This window comes from Acipenser ruthenus, chromosome 25 (genome assembly GCF_902713425.1).
Source record: "Acipenser ruthenus chromosome 25, fAciRut3.2 maternal haplotype, whole genome shotgun sequence".
Lineage (NCBI taxonomy): Eukaryota > Metazoa > Chordata > Actinopteri > Acipenseriformes > Acipenseridae > Acipenser > Acipenser ruthenus.
The window spans coordinates 4,006,017-4,025,108 of record NC_081213.1 but is presented as its reverse complement, the minus strand read 5'-3'; the positions used below and the strand labels follow the sequence as shown (position 1 = coordinate 4,025,108).

General features: G+C 36.0%; 1 protein-coding gene across 2 annotated transcripts; it reads right to left on the bottom strand.

The window, feature by feature from the left end:
* Positions 1-515: 515 nt before the first annotated feature.
* Positions 516-17,278, bottom strand: LOC117414179 (metal regulatory transcription factor 1-like). 2 transcript variants are annotated; one of them, XM_059000083.1, is made up of 11 exons: positions 17,134-17,278; positions 15,313-15,783; positions 10,638-10,876; positions 8,881-9,012; positions 8,655-8,728; positions 8,399-8,532; positions 7,750-7,827; positions 7,320-7,422; positions 6,519-7,069; positions 5,561-5,624; positions 516-5,279 (listed from the first exon to the last, which is right to left on the bottom strand). In XM_059000083.1, exons 2-11 carry the CDS (start codon positions 15,733-15,735, stop codon positions 4,813-4,815), a joined length of 2,265 nt encoding a protein of 754 aa, XP_058856066.1. In that variant the 5' UTR covers positions 15,736-15,783; positions 17,134-17,278; the 3' UTR covers positions 516-4,812. The 2 variants fall into 2 exon arrangements, with proteins under 2 accessions (XP_058856066.1, XP_058856067.1); XM_059000084.1 differs by lacking the exon at positions 17,134-17,278 and adding an exon at positions 16,949-16,996.
* Positions 17,279-19,092: the final 1,814 nt, after the last annotated feature.

Sequence of the window (19,092 nt, the reverse complement as noted above, 5' to 3'; positions counted from 1 at the left end):
CATCTGTGGATATTACTGACTGAGGGTACTCCTGCATGGCTGGAGGTTTTCATTTTGGAAAAACGTTATGAAATGCAGTGTATTCATTTTCAGACCTTGTCCTGGCTGATTGCCTATTGTACTTAAAGACCATTCATGTCTAAGGCTAAGATATTTGCCAGCACCAACATGGGCGTTAGGAGGCTCATAATTCACCAGTAAATAAATGGTCTTATTGGACTAAAGTGCTGAATGGTGTGGAAGAGTCTAAATGTTAAACATTTAGACTCTTAGAACATTTGAAGTGCAGATACAGCTACATTTTCACAAATCTGTACATCATGTATGTAATTTGTGTCAATCAGATTAAACACAATTTAACAGAAATGCTTTTGTATAAAAAAAAAAATAGCGTGAGGTTACATGCTTCATCTACAGCGTAATGTGAGTGTCCTCAAAAGAGAAGTACAGAGATCTGATCTACAAGAAGAACTTTAGTGAATTCAATAAATCTTACAAAAGCAATCACAATTAGATAAGTTAGTATAGGATTTAATTGCTTTCCATTCCAAAAATGTTAAATTTCCATTATTCAGCATTTTAAACCATAATACAATATAACTTTATACAAAACAAGCAATTAAGCAAAACCGGTTTTTCACATTTTACATTCTTTAAAAATACAAATCCTTTACAATGTTAAATCATTTCACTCTGGGTTGGGAGACATTGTCTTCAGTTGGAAGTATTTTTGTTTTTCAACATCCTTTCACCCAAGTGGACATATTCAAAAGATCTGAACACACCTATTAGGACAGGAAGTGTTGAAATGATTGCATCTCCATCACCTGTACTAGAACCTTTACTGTTTATCTCCCCCCACCCCCAATCAATTTCAGCAGTTCAATTTACAACACTACATTGTGAAGACTAAACGACAGGGCTCAATACCTCTAAACCTTAAGCCAAGCAAAATTTCTGGCAAGTATTATTGGTTTACAAACATCAGTAACTGAAGAATTAAACATGGAGACTGCACAACAGGTCATACTCTCTCTATAGAATCTGGTTAAATCTGCATTATATATATATATATATATATATATATATATATATATATATATATATATATATATATATATATATATAATTTATACATACCAAAAAAGTCAAGAAAAAAAATGGACAAGTTATATATAGACTTATCTTTCTTCTCCTCAGGAGAATTAATTTGTCCCATAAACATAATATAACATAACAATATAATCTTTATTAGAACATGCAAACTGACCCAAATAATTCTTATAACAGAATTTTGTTTAAAATTTGCAAACATCTTTTTCGACAAATAACCAAATTTGTTTTCCCAGTACCCTTTTCTTAGAAAAAAAAAAAAAAAAAAAGTGCCTTAATACAACTGTCACAGACTATGGCTAAATAATAAATGTATCAAACTAAACAATTTTGATTTTGACCTTTTAACACAGATTAATGGTGTACTTTGGAGGATTTGGGAGTTATACTTGGAATCACTAGCTGTCGTTAACTGTATTTACACTTGTATAGAGTGTTATCAAATAACCTTGTTGATTTTATTGAATGCTATCAAATTCTAAATAATCATTAAAGAAAATATATCTAGGAACATTCTTTTTTTCATGAAAAAAAAGTTACACACGAGTAACATTTGTAAATTATTAGTATTAAATTAATAACTGCATTACTGAAATATTGATAGAAGAATATGCTGTCTAAAACCACATTGACTGCCAACACAGAAACATACTGCAGAGTTTTTAACTGTGCTTTTATATTAAAAAAAAAAATATGATTTTATGGTCCAGAACAGATACAAATGTTAATCCTTTAACATAATAATGCATACTGTCTCTAATTTTGCTTTTAAGGTACCATACATATTATCAGGTTAAAACATTTTAGTACAGTACATATAATATACAGTTAGGATACTTCAGTCAGACACATCCTAACACATTAAGATTTGAACTACATAGACAAGATGATGTGGAAAACATGGATCTCTGCATGGCAAAACAGACCAGCTGCCATCCCTCGGTTTGTGATAATTCAAGGTCAATTTGATATTTATATACTCATAACATGTTGTCATTTGCATGTGTGGTATGACTTATTAAACAAACACTGATGGTTTGAATATAGGATGTTTGAGAAGAACCCAAAATCCAATAATCCATTAACCATAAACTAAATCAACATCAAAATATAGTTTTAAACAAATATACTGGTAATTAGTCCAAAATAATAAATAAAATAAAAAAAACCTGCAAATCTCAGTGTTCTAAATCTACAGGTATTGTTTACATTTAGGTTTCAGGAATCATTTCTAGCAATGCATTTTGTTAAATAAAAAAATGCAAATGCTGACAAGAACACGGTTGGCTTCAATTGAAGAGAGTGAGAGAGAGAGAGAGAGAGAGAGAGAGAGAGAGAGAGAGAGAAAAAAAACCCTTTAGCTATTAGTTTCAACAAGGTTTGCATAGATTATTTAATTCTGAAGCTATAAATATAAAAGGTAGTTAATGCAGACCTCCAAATATGAAAAAATATGTTGTTAAATGTTACCAATTTGAACCAAAACTTGTAGAAAATCTGTAGAATAACTCTAATTGCATTAGGAAAATAGATGGGCAGTAGTACCATAACAATTTTGATTCTGTATTGGAATACATTTTTCCTTTACAAATGTACTGTAAATTACATACAGACCCAGATATTCTGCTGTGTTGCATTTTAAAAACCACAACAGTCACATCACATGACTGATTTACGGCAGGACGCTGTCATAAATATTCTAGGAAAAAACTTAACACTGAGGGTTTGAAAGGCAGAATATCTGTCTACAGGGAGAAGATGTGTTGCTGCAGCACAGGAATAATGATATCTTTGCACATCTGCAAAAATGGAACTTCATTCAAAAATGCTAAAAATAAAATAAAAAAAAATAGTTACACATACACAAAAACAAACAAAAAAAACTTGAAAGAAATGTCCATTTAAATGGTGCAAAAGTCATCAGTTGCCAGAACAGATATAGTAACTTAAAGTGCTTGTATGCCTCAATACTAGTGCATGGTGCATAACCTGGCAACTCACATTTCATTCTTACCCAAAGATTCCTATCTCATAGATCTAGTATCTGTCAGCTGTTTTAGATATCCCAGCACAGGTGTGACCTTCAATGCTTAAGAATATGTATTCTTTACATTTGAATTAATCTATCTTGGTTACAAAATTTCAACTGGGGCCACCCAAAAGCAGCATAGTATTTAATTGAACTGAATCATAGGTGGCCTTTGTGCCATGTCAGCTTCCTCTACTGTTGGTACCAAGCAGTCGGAATCAAGGTAATCTAAAGGTCTTGCAACCTAAATCTACCAGTTTCTCTTGCCGATTGAAAGTTCAAACACTACTGTTTCCATAAAGGATAAAGCATTTTTCTTTAGAGAAATATCCAAACAGATCATTTAAAATGTTTCAAAAGGACTAAGTATAAAGGACAGTATCTATACAAGTCTCCTACATTTGTCACAGTAAGTACATACTTCAATTTATTTCTCCCTGCTAGTTCAAGGTCAGGTGAGGCAATTATTTTAGTTCAGGGTTTAAAAGGAAACATTAAATGAAATATAGCTTTTTCAAACATGTTTTTAGTTGATCACATTACAGACCTGGGGTCAATTAAAGTGTAAGTGTGTAATTTGTAATTAATTGCAATTACAATTGTAATTGAACCTTGGCACACCTGAGTAATTGTAATTACCATATTGATCAATTACAAATCAATTACACACCTTTCCTAGCTTTATCATTCACAGTTTCACACTGAGCGAACATTCTTCTCATATTCTCAACCACTTTCAGCGACCCCATTTGTTTGAAAAAACATATAGTGTGTTTCTGAATTTGTACCCGTGATTACCGCTTGGTAGAATAAACAGAGTAAACACTAATGTGTGCAGCTATTTATGTAACTTTTTAGTGCAATACTAGTTATAATTGCAATTACTGCAGCGTAATTGTAATTGAACAAACTAGCATTGTAATGGTAATTTCAGCCAACAATTATGCTTTAATTGTAATAATTATCCCCAGGTCTAATTATATACTATATTTGTATTGTTACAAATACCATTTTAGGCACACACACAGCAAGACATTAGCAATAAACTATTTGAATTCAGATTTCTGCCAACAGATTCCATTGTACTTAACAATATGTCACACCTAGAGAAATTAAAATTTAAGAGAAAAACACACATAGTTTTATAAATTAAATTTAAGAGAAAAAAAAACACACAGATCATGTTAAATGGATTTTGAAACAGGCAGATTTTCTTGTAGATATAAAGGCCTCAATCTCCCTTCTCAAAAAAATAAATAAAAAAAGGCAAAGTTTCAATCAAATGGTGAATAAAACAGGTTACTATATGTCTTACATGGTTAGAATAACTTAAAGGACCATAGGTCTAATTTATTTAGTACTGCAAACTTTACAGGGTGCTGTATTATAAAATATTACATATATTAATGTTACATATGACACATATGGTAGAAATATATTTTTTTTCTGGGAATGTATTTTTTTTTCTTCTTTTAACAGCCCAATAGCCTGCAATTGTAAATAATGAACAACTTCTGTCTATCTAGTTAGGGTTTCACTTTACAAAATGCTTGTTTGTAATGGAAACATTAAAAAAAATCCTTCCTCAAACAAAAATAAAAAAGCCATCGATGCAGATTGGCTTATTCTCGTGATGCAGACCTCCAAAACCCACGAAGAAAATGAGACTGTTACTTGGAGAAGCTGTTACCGCTATTTCCACCAACATTAAAATCATCGGCGACCAGCAGTAGTGCTTCAATAGTGCTTATATGTGAAGGAGTCTCCGGGCTCTGTAGAGACAGGAAGTCAGACATGTCCATGTTTATCAAGGTGTCTGTCTGGGGGTCTGGCGGTTGGGTTCGGCTGCTGGGTCCCTCTGAAGTAGAGGGGACTATCCGAGGCGGGGATTCAGGATTCGTTTGCTGGAGTGAGCTCTGTGACGGTGTGGGGAGGTCCTCCTCATTCAAAGGGAGAGGGGGAGGAGGTGGAGGGGGAGGTGGAGGTGGTGGAGGGGGAGGAGAGGGAGGTGATGTGTCCTTCTTATTAGATGCCTTTTCTTTAGCAGAGTCCCGGCAAGAACACTTACACTGACAGGATTCTTCTTGCTTTATAATGATGACCGGAACGCTGAGACCGATCTGCTGAACTGGGTTTCCTAAAACATACAAAGAATAAGAAAAGCAATAAGCGACAACTCTTCACTTACAATTACCACTAAAGTGAGGATGCCTTCTCTGGTGAAGTCTTATTTTCTTCCGAGTCTCTCTTTCAGAAACTGTTACACACCAAAATAAAATTAAAAATCCAACAGTAATTAAGTTTTCTTTATTCGTACATAATTAGACAACTACCGGATGACATCTTTACAAAGCAACGTTATTAAATGCAAAATAATAATAAAAAAAAAAACTAAATAAACAAATCCATCATACATACCTGAAATTCCTCCCACTGGTATTGCCGTGGTAAAAAACAATTTTTCAACCTTAGGAGCTTGCTGCTGTGGAAGGTAATTTAACAAAAAATGTAAATGGATATTAAACAATGTAATACAAATGCATCCCACAGCTTCTGAATGGTGCTGTGAATACCAGATAAGCACATCTATTATTAACAAAAATAACCGACAGGTAAAATGTTAAAAGCTTAGTACAGTGCCTCGTTACTATTTGTATTTTTCTTTTCCATTCAGTTGTAAAAAATAGGGCACATTTAGTCCTTAAGAGAATAATAATTTGTCACCGATGTAATATCCTGGCATCGCATTATATTTCTTTTTTACTGTGTACATAAGGTGAAAAATGCACTGCAGTATATCATTTGCATTCGCATCTACAAAAATGCAAATTCAGATTTGGATTAAAAGACACTTTTAAATTAGAGTAAAAAAACAAATCAAGGCTTAGCACTTGCTTATCCTGAATGAAAATAGCAGGCATTTGGTGTTATTTATATACAACTGTGGCCAAAAGCTTTGTATTGCCTAGAATTTTAGGATTGATACATAATTAAAATAAAAAACTATATAACTTAGATCTTTTATTTAACATTGTGTAATCAAAGAAACTACAAAATTATATTGCAAAAGTCTACCGGAAGCCATAATTGTAGTACAGTATTTCAAGTTAGATTTCGAAATGTCACATTTTTCAATTTGTCAATTTGTCAATTTTTGTTAAGTATATGAAGAACTACAAAGCAGTATACAATTCAATGTGTTAATGTAACATTATTCAGCCAGTTTCATTCGACTTCATGAAGCAAAATTAGTTCATTATATAGGTTGATGAAAAACTTTTGGTCACAGCTGTATATGTAAAAACATTCAAAACAACAGGGACTCCTCTCTCATTATGTCCTGTTGCTTGTTTTTTTGATTTAATAATGCTCTTACCGATTGGTCAGAATTTTGCTGGGCGTTTGCAGCACCATTTAAAATCCATTGCAGGTTCTGATCTGCCATTACAATGCTTGGCTGGAGAATGCTGGTGCTCTGAGTTGGGGTGATTGCTATAGTTGGGTTACTAGTCAGGTTTGCAGCTAAAGGCACAGTTTGCCCCATGGCTGGCAGTGGCTCTGTGCTAGCAGTGGCACTAGTTCCCGCTATCACCGGAAGTCCTTGTGAGACGGGCTGTGTAGGCGGAGTCTGCTGAAGGAAGTCTTGCTGACTGGCTGGGTACTGTTGGGAGCTCGAAGGGACAGGCACTTCAGGTGTCTGCAACACATTGGATGTATTCCCAAACAGGGTTTGCTGTGAGCTGCTGGCAACAGAGGTGGCTGGAAGGGCAGTTGTAGGTGGAGGAGTTGGCTGGGAAGGTTCCAACACATTTGTTTGCAATGACGTTGGATATTGGATCGGAAAAGATAAAAGCGAAGTGGAGTCTGCAACAGTAGGAACAGTGGATCCAGTCGGATTGTCAGAGTTGAACGTTTCAATCAACGCATCTGCAATTACAAATATGTACGTGTATATCAGAGTAGAGGAAGAGTTAGAAAATATTCATTTACAACACCTAGTTTTCATTACTGCTGTAGTGAATAGTTCTTTAAAGTACTGAAAAATGGTTAAACATTTTAGTGCAACGTGTGTTATATACTCACCCATGCAATTATAAACAACCTTTTTATTTAACATGCGAATATTGTTTTTTCAATGGTGTAAACGCAGTTGCTTAGCAAATTCTGCTATACTTGCCTGCATGTTGAGAGTCATCTTGATTAACACTGTTTTCTGGGCTCTGAAACATCAACTCAAATACCCTCACCGGTGTAACACTGTTTAAATCCAGACCTTGGGACTGTAACAGAAATGTTAGACACATTTAAATGTGTTTAATCAGTACAGCAGTTATGAACTGTACAATATTAAAAACAAATCAAGTTATTACATTGCAAGCATCGTGCATTTTTAATTTGAGGCTTATACAGAATCCATAAAAATCCCTTTAGATCACATGCAGAATAAAGAATTTAAGAAGTTTCTCAAGGCTTCCAAATAATATATTGTTTGTTACAGCAATGGTCAGGGGGTCAGCCTTCTCAGCCTGGGGCTTATCAATTATCTGTTTCATTTAAAATGTACACTTCCTTTTTATATTATTTCACAATAACGCATGTAGACTTACAGTGTTTGAGTTCTCTCTGATTTCTGAGTCTGTGGAAATCAAGCTTAAATCGCTTAGGCAAAGTGAATGATTTGCATCCTGTGAAGACATACATTTGAAACGTGAGTAATATCCATTGATGAAATAACCAAGGGGAAAAAAGGATCTGTGTTATCATTGTTCAACTCTAGTGTCTAGTACTTGACATGACTGTCAGTTATCACTTTATTTACTCATCAACACAGTACAATACAACTTCATAAAAACAATACAAAATAAGACACCTGGCACCCAAGATACCATTAAAAGGCACTTACACTGCAGGTACCGTTATGAAAAGTCTAAAGAATTTGTTATTTGGTACTGCGAAGTGCAAGCATAAATTTATAGATACAAACAGCGTGCCAGTAAAACAAATTTTCTCAAACCACAGAGCTGGTGCAGGCACCAGTCAATGAGCAACAAGACATTTATGGTCCAGGGGGGCACTGTAGCTGATGACACCATTTTGATCCCGAGGACTATGTAAGAAATCTTGTCGTCAAGATTCTGGGGCCTGAACCTGCTCGTTTTAATTACTCGCCTGCAAACGACTGCATTGTAGAAAATAAAACAGTGGCTTTATAGGTTGCCACTCTGTATACCTTGACATACTGTACAGTACACTAACCTCTGATAAGGAATGATTGAGAGCTCCCCCGTAAGGCTGTCCTTTGTCGTGACCCTTTACATGACTCTTCAGGCTGTACGGAGAACTGAACGTCTTCTCACAGCCACCACTGGTACAGAAGAAAGGTTTTTCTCCTGCAATGTTTAGTACACGGTTATACTAAAATCCCTTCTGATATTGTACAGTTTAACTTCAGCACATTCAACATGTAACAGGAAAAATAAATAAGCCTCTTCACCAACCTTGCTGAACTTACCAGTATGCGTTCTGACGTGAGTTTTAAGATGGTGACTGGCAGCAAAGGCCTTGCCACAGCCATCATGGTCACACCTAGAATCAAAGCACATTGTGCATGTTACAATGCACACCAGTTAAAATAACTTGAAAAATGTTCTAAGGCTATATATATATATATATATATATATATATATATACACTGACACAATCCTCAACCAGCAAAAAAAGGAAATAAATCAATGTACCTAAATGGCTTTTCTCCTGTGTGAGTTCGTATATGCTTCCTCAGGTCACTGAGTGTAGTAAAGTACTTAGTGCAGCCTTCTGAGTCGCAGTTAAACGTCTTCCCCGTGTGAATTCTCTGATGTGCTTTCAGTCTGTAAACACACAGGCAGATTATGTTATTTCTGCATTAGATTCATACTTCGTAAACTGATCCAATATCAAGTTCTAAAAAAACAATCCTTGTTCCAAGTGAATGAGTCGTCCAACATTAAAAAAGGGTGATTCGTTTTACCATTTCACAATAGATCTGTGGTCAGGTTAATGATTGTACAGTAGGACAAATGGGAATCAAATTCAACATATGGAGAACTGTACACGCCACTTAAATGGCAACTACCTAGACTTGACACTGGTCTGTTCTGGAAAATAATGAACACTGTTTACATGGAAGGAACATTACCTATTATTTTAAAAGCTGTTCAAATATTTTGTCAAACTGCCTGAGCAACAAAGCTGTGCTGTGAATAAATGCACATGTTTCAACTAGAAATACAGGTGACGTAGGATTTAGTTGTACTGCCTCAATCCATGTCTCTGATAATTTTACGGTAGTTCTACTGGTATTTAGAATGGAACAGTTAATTGCATGTTGTGAATCATGATACACTACTTGCATATGAACCTTGAATATGTATTGTACAGTATAATTATATCAGACCACCATTAACTGCATGAGAGAGAGAGAGCGCGCAAGTATTTAGCAAGTTCACAGAATCAAAAGGTTGAGCAGCATGATGACACTAGCAGACGCTGATGAAGCATCAATTCATGGACCCTGAAGGTTTTGCCAGTTTCTGAAGGGCATGTGTTAGTGCTGGATTCAAATCAAATACATTACAAAAGCAACTGACCCTGTTTCAATCCAACGGAACATTACTTCAGTGTTTATGGAGATGACCTTTAAAGCACACAGTTTCAGAATAACTAATGAAAACGGTAGGCTTTTTTTTTTTTTTTTTTTTTTTTTGAGTAAGGCACATACAAGACTTGAGTGTTCGACATAGTCCAGTTACAAATCCAATTTAAATGCGTAACATGCTTTCAAGTTTTAGAGCAAGAGGTGTGAACCAAGCACCCCCGGAGCCAAGAATCGAGAAAATCTCACTCCAAAAATATCTGCTGGCATCCTTCATGTTATCATTTCAGCAACAAGCTTGTCTATTGATTAAAAGGACTGCTCAGGGATTTCCTTTACAGGCTAATGAATATTAATGAGGACTGTGCATTCCAGTGATAAGTTCTTCACAGCTGTAATAGGCATATTACACAAGTTCCAAGTGATGGCGAAGTGATTATCATAGGCTTTTCCATTTCACCACAGGAAATTATAGTTTAAGAAGTAAATGGTAGGAATAAATGCAATTTTGGCTATTAGGAAATATAATACAATTCCAAAAGTTGCAGATTTGATTTAAGCTCAAGAAAAAAATAAGTTTGTAAAATGTGTTTTTGCAATAAAAAACCAGGAATGAAAAATCTCATATTTACTAATAATAAGAAGTGTATCATTTATACTAAAAAAAGGGTCAAAGTGCAAACATCAGTTCCACAGATCATACTTTTATAAGGGAGGGAAAAAAAATCCACTTTAAGTAATTAATGGGCAGAGTCAGCTGTTTGAGAAACTGAGCAATTACTGGTATTAACAATAGACATGAATCTATCCAAAGGAATGATCTATTTCCTAGATGTTAAAACCCTGTTGGTGCTTCCTTACCTGTACAGTGTATTAAATGCCTTTTCACAGCCCCGAACATCACATTCAAAGGGCTTTTCCTTTGTGTGGACCCGAACGTGAATTTTTAAGCTATAGGAGGTAAGAAAAGCCTTGCCGCAACCTTCCTGATTGCAGACAAATGTATACTCCCCGCGGTGCGTCTTCTGATGAGTACGCAGATTCCCTGCTGTGCTGTAGGTACGTGTGCAGCCTTCAAACATACACTGATATCTTTTAACCTGCAAGACAAGAGACACAAAATCAAACCAGGAAAAATAAACTCAACGGGACTGAGATCTGAACGAATGTCTGCAAGTCACCAATCATACGATTCTGAAGAGTATCTGGTTGGGAGACCCTTCCTCCAGGAAAGAAGCCAAATAAACTACTTTATGAAAGACCAAATTACACTGTTGGTTTGAGATGCAAAGCCAGGTCCATCTATAGATCACCGGAGGAATCAGGCTGTAAAGTATATGCATCTGTTGTCATGGCAACGGTGAACAGCTCTTCCTATTGGCAAATCCCTTCGTGGATAAACACTTCTGGGTGCATGTAAAATACTCATGTGTACTGGGGCCTCAAGCAAAAATCAGTGTCCCAAAGTGATCCAGAAATGCAAAGGGCAGAGCAAGGAGTTAAAAAAAAAGAAAAAGGAAATCACACTTCTCCCTTATTGAGTGAGTGGACAGAACAGCAGCTTTCATCAGAAGACTGCCAGTGGTCTTGGCTTTTAACACCCAGCCGACAACAATCTCACAATAGTTTTAGTCTTTCTGCGAACAGTTGGCCTTTTAAGGTCTGGAGTGAGAGAGACATTTCTTTATTAGGATCCAACAAAAGATGTGCAAGTTGAAACTTGTACTACGTGCTTTTTACTGCATCACATTGTGCCATGTCTAGCCTTAAGAAGGAACCAGTCAAAGCAAAAACAGAACCTCTCAGTACACACAGTAAAGTAATACAATTGCAGCTTGTAAAATTGTATTTTTAAATGGCTGGCCAATTGTGTCACACCCTATTAGATTAGCTTCTGCCAATATAAAACAGTTGTGGATCCACCAACTTACTGGATGTAGTAGGGTACTTTTATTCACAGTGCCTTAATTATTTTTTCAACGATGCAATGTTTGTGTTTCTATATGGAAGTCTTGAGTAAGAACGACCAAACATACTAAATCAATCTGCACAGGCCACAAAAGGACAGCTACATTTCTTTCAAAGTAGATAAACATTATACACAATCTATGTTAATATAATATCATTGTGAAATACTGCAGTAGGCTTCATGTTCATTAAAACACAGCTAGTCTGTCTTTATACTTTGTTGGCTGTAAAGTAGCTGAAGTAACCTTTTTTGCTACAAAACAGACACACATAATTAAAAATACAAATGAACATAAACCTTCACTGCTGTAGGGCATTTGTTTTCTACAGCAGCCTACTTCTGTACAGTAACAACAGGAAACAACAGTTTGTGCCAAACCCTTGCACAATGCTGTGTCACGACTTCCAAATGCTCGCCATTTCTGTTCAACCTTTTGAGGTAAAGACACATCAAAGGTACCGATCAATTGGGGGGAATTTTAAGCAAATTTTATGCAATTGGGGGGAATTTTATGCAATTCAATTCTGTTTTTGTCAGAGATTACATTTGTAACATGTATAACAAAACATCAGTTTCTTTGTGGAGTCATTTTATTTGGTATGAACAAACCTCTCTTTCCCTTAATCCCTCCTCTACCGTACTGGCAAAAGCCTAAAGCATTCCACACCGCTGCAGTGCAACTTGTGACTCGCTGGTAATGAATACATTATATTTTCAGATCGGAATTATATTAAATTAAATGCAAATGAACTTGCTGAATGCAGTAACAGCAATAGAGATCTGCTTGTTTATAATTGTGCTTTATTTGGTTATGTAGTGGACTTGAATAGGGATACCCAAGCAGGCTTTATTGATTTAAACCAAGGCACCCTCAATGGATTTTTATCAGCCTTCAATGACCTAATCTGGAGGTAAACAGATATAAACAGTGATGCCCCAGCATGAGATGGAGACCACTGTGCTAATCTAGATTTGCTTGGATGCTTTTATTATTGTGTTCATACAGAGATTTGTTAGAAAATAATTGTTTAAACAGCACCAGCACTCTGCAATTAACTTTATAGAACCCCTTTGCGTCAATAAACACCCAACACAGTCCGCAAATCCTCTGCAATAAACAATAGCCTACACAGCCTACTGCATGCTCAGTTAACAAAATGAATGAAGTGCAACTGGATGACAAGTGCAAACAGAAAGTAGATAAAGTTACAATTTCTGGTGCTCTGCTATAAATGACAGAACAAGTTGGTCAACTGTAACACAAACTTCTTATTCACAATTACACCCAGTTTCTGCAGCTGGGGAGACAAAAGTTTGTTTGCTTTTATTTTGAGAGAACCATTCATAGAGAACAGCATACTCAATTGAACAGTGACAGTATACTGCAGCACCATCTTTTAATATGAAATGAGGACCAAACCAGTAACTACTTTAAAAAACAAAAAATACACTTGAGAGACACACACACGTACACTGTTATAGAGGTTAGTTTTCATTAAAAGATTGCCTTTCAAAAACATTCTGACTATGGCAAATTGGGTGGGTAAACTGTAACCTTTCTAAATCTTTTGATAGGTTTTTAAAAAAAAAAAAAGTTTCCCCATGAGCATTTACTGTTATGCACACAATAGGCTATTTGCAGCCAGGAGGTAAAGAAGAAAGGTAAATTAAGTCAAATGAACCTACTTGTGCTTTAGGTCTGCCAGATATAACATTTTCATATATTGATTCCCTGCACAAGGGACGTAGGATTGCACACTTTTACAAAAGACCTTTGAAATGCTGCTGCTTTATCAAAGGGACATATTAAATGTATGATCTTTTCAAAGCCACTTTGTTACCCATAGGACAAAAATGTTTGGCAGAAGCAATGTTGATAGCCATTGCAAACAACTGCATTTATCTCTATGACAAATACTAGACAATGGACACAAAGCCTTACCTACAGTATGTTTTTCTTCTAGATGTATGAAGCTTGTTACTCAAGAATCCAAGCTGAATACAATCTCTCTACAGTAGGTCCAGTATATCAAACACACTATTTGGGAAAATGCCAACTGTTTTTTTTAATGTACATTAGAATGCTTCATTGTAATGTAACAATAGACAGTAGCAGACAAACCCTTAAGTATACTTCATGTAAATGTAACATTAGGACAATTCACTTTGAAATGCACAGTATAGATATATATTTAAGGGTATATGACATTATTAAAACAGGCGTTGCTCTGTTTCAGTACCCATTGCCCATTGCAACTTCGCATGCCACCTTCCTAATTTATCACTTTCTCTGCAGTCATCCCCAATGATTATTGTATTTTTATGCACTATTTATTAATTTATCAAGGACGATGCTGACTTGTCATGCTAAAAAACTAATTATAGCTGCTATTGGGTCAGAGGTCATTGTCACTGTCACCAACAAATTTGTAGTGTTTTTATTTTATGTCCACATACTGCATTGACAATGGCATTTAAACTTTTAGAGCTTTAGGATAAATTTAACGAGGCATTCTATTTTTGACACACAGTATAACTGGGAAACAAAAGATGAATATAGGGGGCAGGCATCTGGAACAGGGAAAGGTCACTAACTCTTCCCTTGCATGTCTAAACAGCATGCATACTTTATTATTATTTATGTATTTATTTAGCAGATGCCTTATCCAAGGCGACTTACAGGAGACTAGAGTGTGTGAATTATGCATCAGCTCCAGAATCACTTACAACGTCTCACCCGAAAGACGGAGCACAAGGAGGTTAAATGACTTGCTCAGGGTCACATAGTTAGTCAGTGGCTGAGCCTGGACTTGAACCGGAACCTCCTGGTTACAAACCCTTTTCTTTAGCCACTGGACCACACAGCCTCCTATGTGATGAAAGACAACTATGATCTTTATCAGCAACAAAGCACATACTAAGGCTAAAAGAGCTCAGGTGTGTCTTATTAAACTCATGGTAAAACCAGGAATGGATCAAACTGCTATGCAATGGGAGCTGCATTTCCATTTCTACTTGAGTTATGTTTTTTTTATTAACCTCATTTCCATTAATTTTTTCTTTATTTTAATTTGTAACCACATGTAAGACACACCCACCTGGTAATTTGCATAAACTCGGTAGAAAATGTTCAAAACAATATTTTCAAAAAATGTTTTATGAACCTTTTTGTGATTAACGCTTTACTGAAAACCATTATACACACACACACATTTCTATGCAACACACCTGATTGGCCAGTAAAGCCATATTGCTTCTCGCTACATTGATTCCACCAACAAAACAATGGCACTGAAAGATGCCAGCCACTGCTGAATCACAAAAGGGGACATATGACCATTTGAGAAGTTCAGAACCAATGGCTGGTTGCAAAACCCATGACATGATTTTTCTTAACTTTTACCTACTACACTAGACAGCTGAATTTTGAAACAAAAACGTAAACCTTGAAGTGAACTTGCAACACAGGCCATTGTGGCTCTGAACAGTGCGGTAGAAGGAATTAAAATCTTACTTAACTTAATGGCATCTTCTAGGTAATAATGATAATAATAATATGAACCGTACCTCTCTCAGCTTGGTCTCTGGACACTCTGAATGTAGAGTAAGGGTCGCTCCCTCTATGTTCCTTGGCATAGGAGTAGAACCTGGGTTAATAATGAACTGGATCTGATCCGGAGAGATGGTGTGATGGACATATCCTTGCGACATTCCTTCATGATCTGCCATGAAAGTCAACCTTTCCTCAGACCCCTCGGCTAAAAACGTCATGCTGTGGTTCTCACATTGACCATCGTCGTCCTCATCGTCCAAGCTTATAGGGTCCTGTTCGATGAGAACAGTTGTCCGGTCATAAACTGTTCCAGAGGAGGAGGAGGGCAGCAGCCCATTCTTATCAAACTCTACCATCTTATCCTCGTGGGTCAGTTCATCCTCTTCCACCTCAACCTCAAAATACAGGTTGTTTTTGTGTGGGCCATTCTCACCCATGATCTGATGCCTTTTAGTGCAAGCCCACCGTCAGAGCTCTGCAGTTTTCTGTTTAAAAGGAAAAACAGAGCCGAATGGAATAAACTGGAAGAAATCTCGTTTCACTTTATAATGTTTCATGTATATGTCATGATTCCCTTATGTAGACAGAAAAAAGATAAACTGACAGATGCTTCCCCTTTTATTATCACAATTGCACAACACCATTTGAGTAAGCTACCAGGAGAGCAAGTAAATATTTGATTTTGAGAAATGCTCAAAATTAGTTTACTATGTCAAGCATCTCCTGTTAATAGCTAGATGTCACTTGTGTTAAAAATATTTTTCAGCATTGTACTTATATACTGATCTAGCACTATATAACCATTAAAATGTAAATATATACATTTTCTGTTTACTTCAGCTTTGTGCAAGATTGGTGAAACGGTATGTTATTGCATCTCCATTTTCGTCGTGCATCCCTGAGCTTCAGCATACCAGCTTACATATCCATACTGCAGTGCCTGATTGCTCAGATCACAGTATCAGGAGACCAAAAATACACAGGCCTCCTAGATACAAGCGTACAACAAATTCATAATGCAGAGTTTCAGTTTCATTATTCATACCAATTTCTAACTTTGACACCCCGAACTTTCTCTCCACCATCCATACAACATATTAAAAACTGAGGACCAGTACTACGATGACATCTGTACGACTAATGCACATTCCACGGCTTCTGGGGTTTTTCTTTCAAACCCTAATTTGCAACAATACGGTTTCATTTTAGCAAAGACAAAAACGATACAAATGACCAGCTACATTAACTGTTACTGTACGTAAATGGTGTACTCAATGTATTTGTATCAAGTACAGTGTGTTACAAACCCAATAATCGCAGCGCTTCCATTGAAAACATACTATGTCTGCATTTACAGATGTGTATATTAACAGCGTTCCGTCTTTTTGAATTTGAGGTTTGTTCACAATAGCTGCAATTTACACAACATAGGTTGTAGTATTGTAGTTTTGCTGTACCATTGTTTACCTGGGGTTTTGTCGTACTCGTGTATAATTCTTCATGGTTTGTTGACAAAAAATTCTGATAATGATATCACAACCTTTCACTTTTATTTATAACCAAATAAGTGTATAACTGATCTAAAACTAAATCAATTTAACTTTACGTAAAACAAACTTTACGAAAGCAAAAAGACGATGTGCTACTTACTGTGCTTACTATTTTTATTATACCGAAAGCTCCAGAATAAAACAACACTGCATCGTATTCAGTGAGCACTACTGCAACTAAAACCAGTCGTTCCTGGAACAGACAATCCACGTAAACAAAAGCTGGGGTTTAATGAAAACACAGAGTTTCTTTAGAACAACTTTAATAATTGTAAATCATTTTACCAGTGTGTTTGAGATGCCGAACCTGTCTGTATTTCGGGTTGCCTGCACTTTCTTCCCTTCCCCTCCCTAGCGGCACCATGATTAAAATAACAACGTCACACAGACCAGCTTCCAGCTTCCTCTTCAGAGGCAGCATGGGAAATATTTCGTTAAAACAATCGAATAAAAATTACAAGTATTCTGTATCCACCTCATCTTTTGTTGTTTATTATTAACAACTGGGTAAAATTGAAAAGAATGTATCTATGAATATGTATATTGCTATAGGTTGCTATAGTAACTGGTTAGTTATCTGACCCACCCCCAAACACACATACACATTTACAGTAACTTACTTGCAAACTATTACGATGGTGGCCTATCCCTTAACTTAAAATGTGTTGTTATTATTTGAAAGTCATCTTACTTTATAAAAACAAAAAAGTAAATATAGTGTCTTGACGAAAACCCAGTTCAGTAAGCAGTAACCGACTTCAAATGTACGCGAGGGGCACTGTCGGTGTTTACATTAATGACAAATGAATAATCTATCAACCACGGGTTTTCTCAAATTCCAGTCACCGCCAGTCTTTACACCACAAGGAATTTTTAAAAATGATATTCCGTTTTTGAAAAGAAAAACAAATAAATCTGTGGTGGAAACACGTAAATATGAAACACGGTGCGGTACGGTATTAATATGCTCTAATTTAGACATATATCGTCGCCCGGAAATACAGTAGCGTGTCTTTGCTCCACATTCCCATTTCAACTACATTCCCAAAGTCACCACACAAACGTCACGTAATTTATAGTTTGCCGAGTGGATGCTGGGAATTTTAGTTTAAACAGAATGGACTCTTTTTCTGGCGCTAATAATGGAACGAATGAGATGTAATTATTTAATTGTCCACTAACGTATGTTGTTTATTTGTATTGATAATTTTGGGTTATATGATGTTGAGTTTGTCAGCAAAAGTGTGTGTGTGTGTGTGTGTGTGTGTGTGTGTGTGTGTGTGTGTGTGTGTGTGTGTGTGTGTGAGAGAGAGAGAGAGAGAGAGAGAGAGAGAGAGAGAGAGAGAGAGAGAGAGAGATTGAAACATAACTGCTGACACAGTAGTATTTTTTCTAAGGCTTGACATTAAGATTGATGATAAAAAAATAAAAAAATAAATAAACAAACCTTTAAACACCACATTGCAGACACCCACCACTGTAATGACAGATAGGACATAGCTACAGTACATTTATAATGCTTTAGTAATAAAAGTCCCGCTCCACAACCTATCCCCACAGGCAACCCAGCAGTTATTGTGGTTGCCAATTACCAGAGGCTCATATCACATAAATGTGTATTATTATTATTATTTTCTAATATGATATCCTGTTTTTTTTTTTTCTCTCAAAGTACAGCTCTTTTTGACATACAGTATTTATATGTCCAGAGACCGGCAGCTAATACAACAAACTTGTTAATTGGAAAGATGCAGCATTGGTAATACTGGGAGTGGTCGTTCTAGGAGTTCGTATTTTCTCCCAGATGATAAAATAAGCAATATACTCTACAGAGATGGAAATAGAACTCCTGTTGCATAATAGTTTCACCCATTCCAAGTTTTAATATGAGTGTGATTAGCCACAGTGTATAGGTAACAAGTGCATGTGTGTCGTATGGGTCGTGTCTCAGTAAACCAGGAATGGGTCAAACCACTATGCAATGGGAGTCTTATTTCCATTCTTGCTGTATATATAAAACCCATCACTGTGCCATTTGTCCACTGTTTGTTTACCATCAACAACATTATGACAATTACATTTTCACGAAACAGCCTGAACCTCACTACAGTCAGATAAACCCAAAGTCTAGAACACTACTGAAAAAGCATTTGGATCTTAAGTTTCTACACCATCAAAAAACTAAACTTTTTTCAATGCCAGCAAATACAGTTGTTTCTAACTAGTAAACAACTCCTGTTTCTG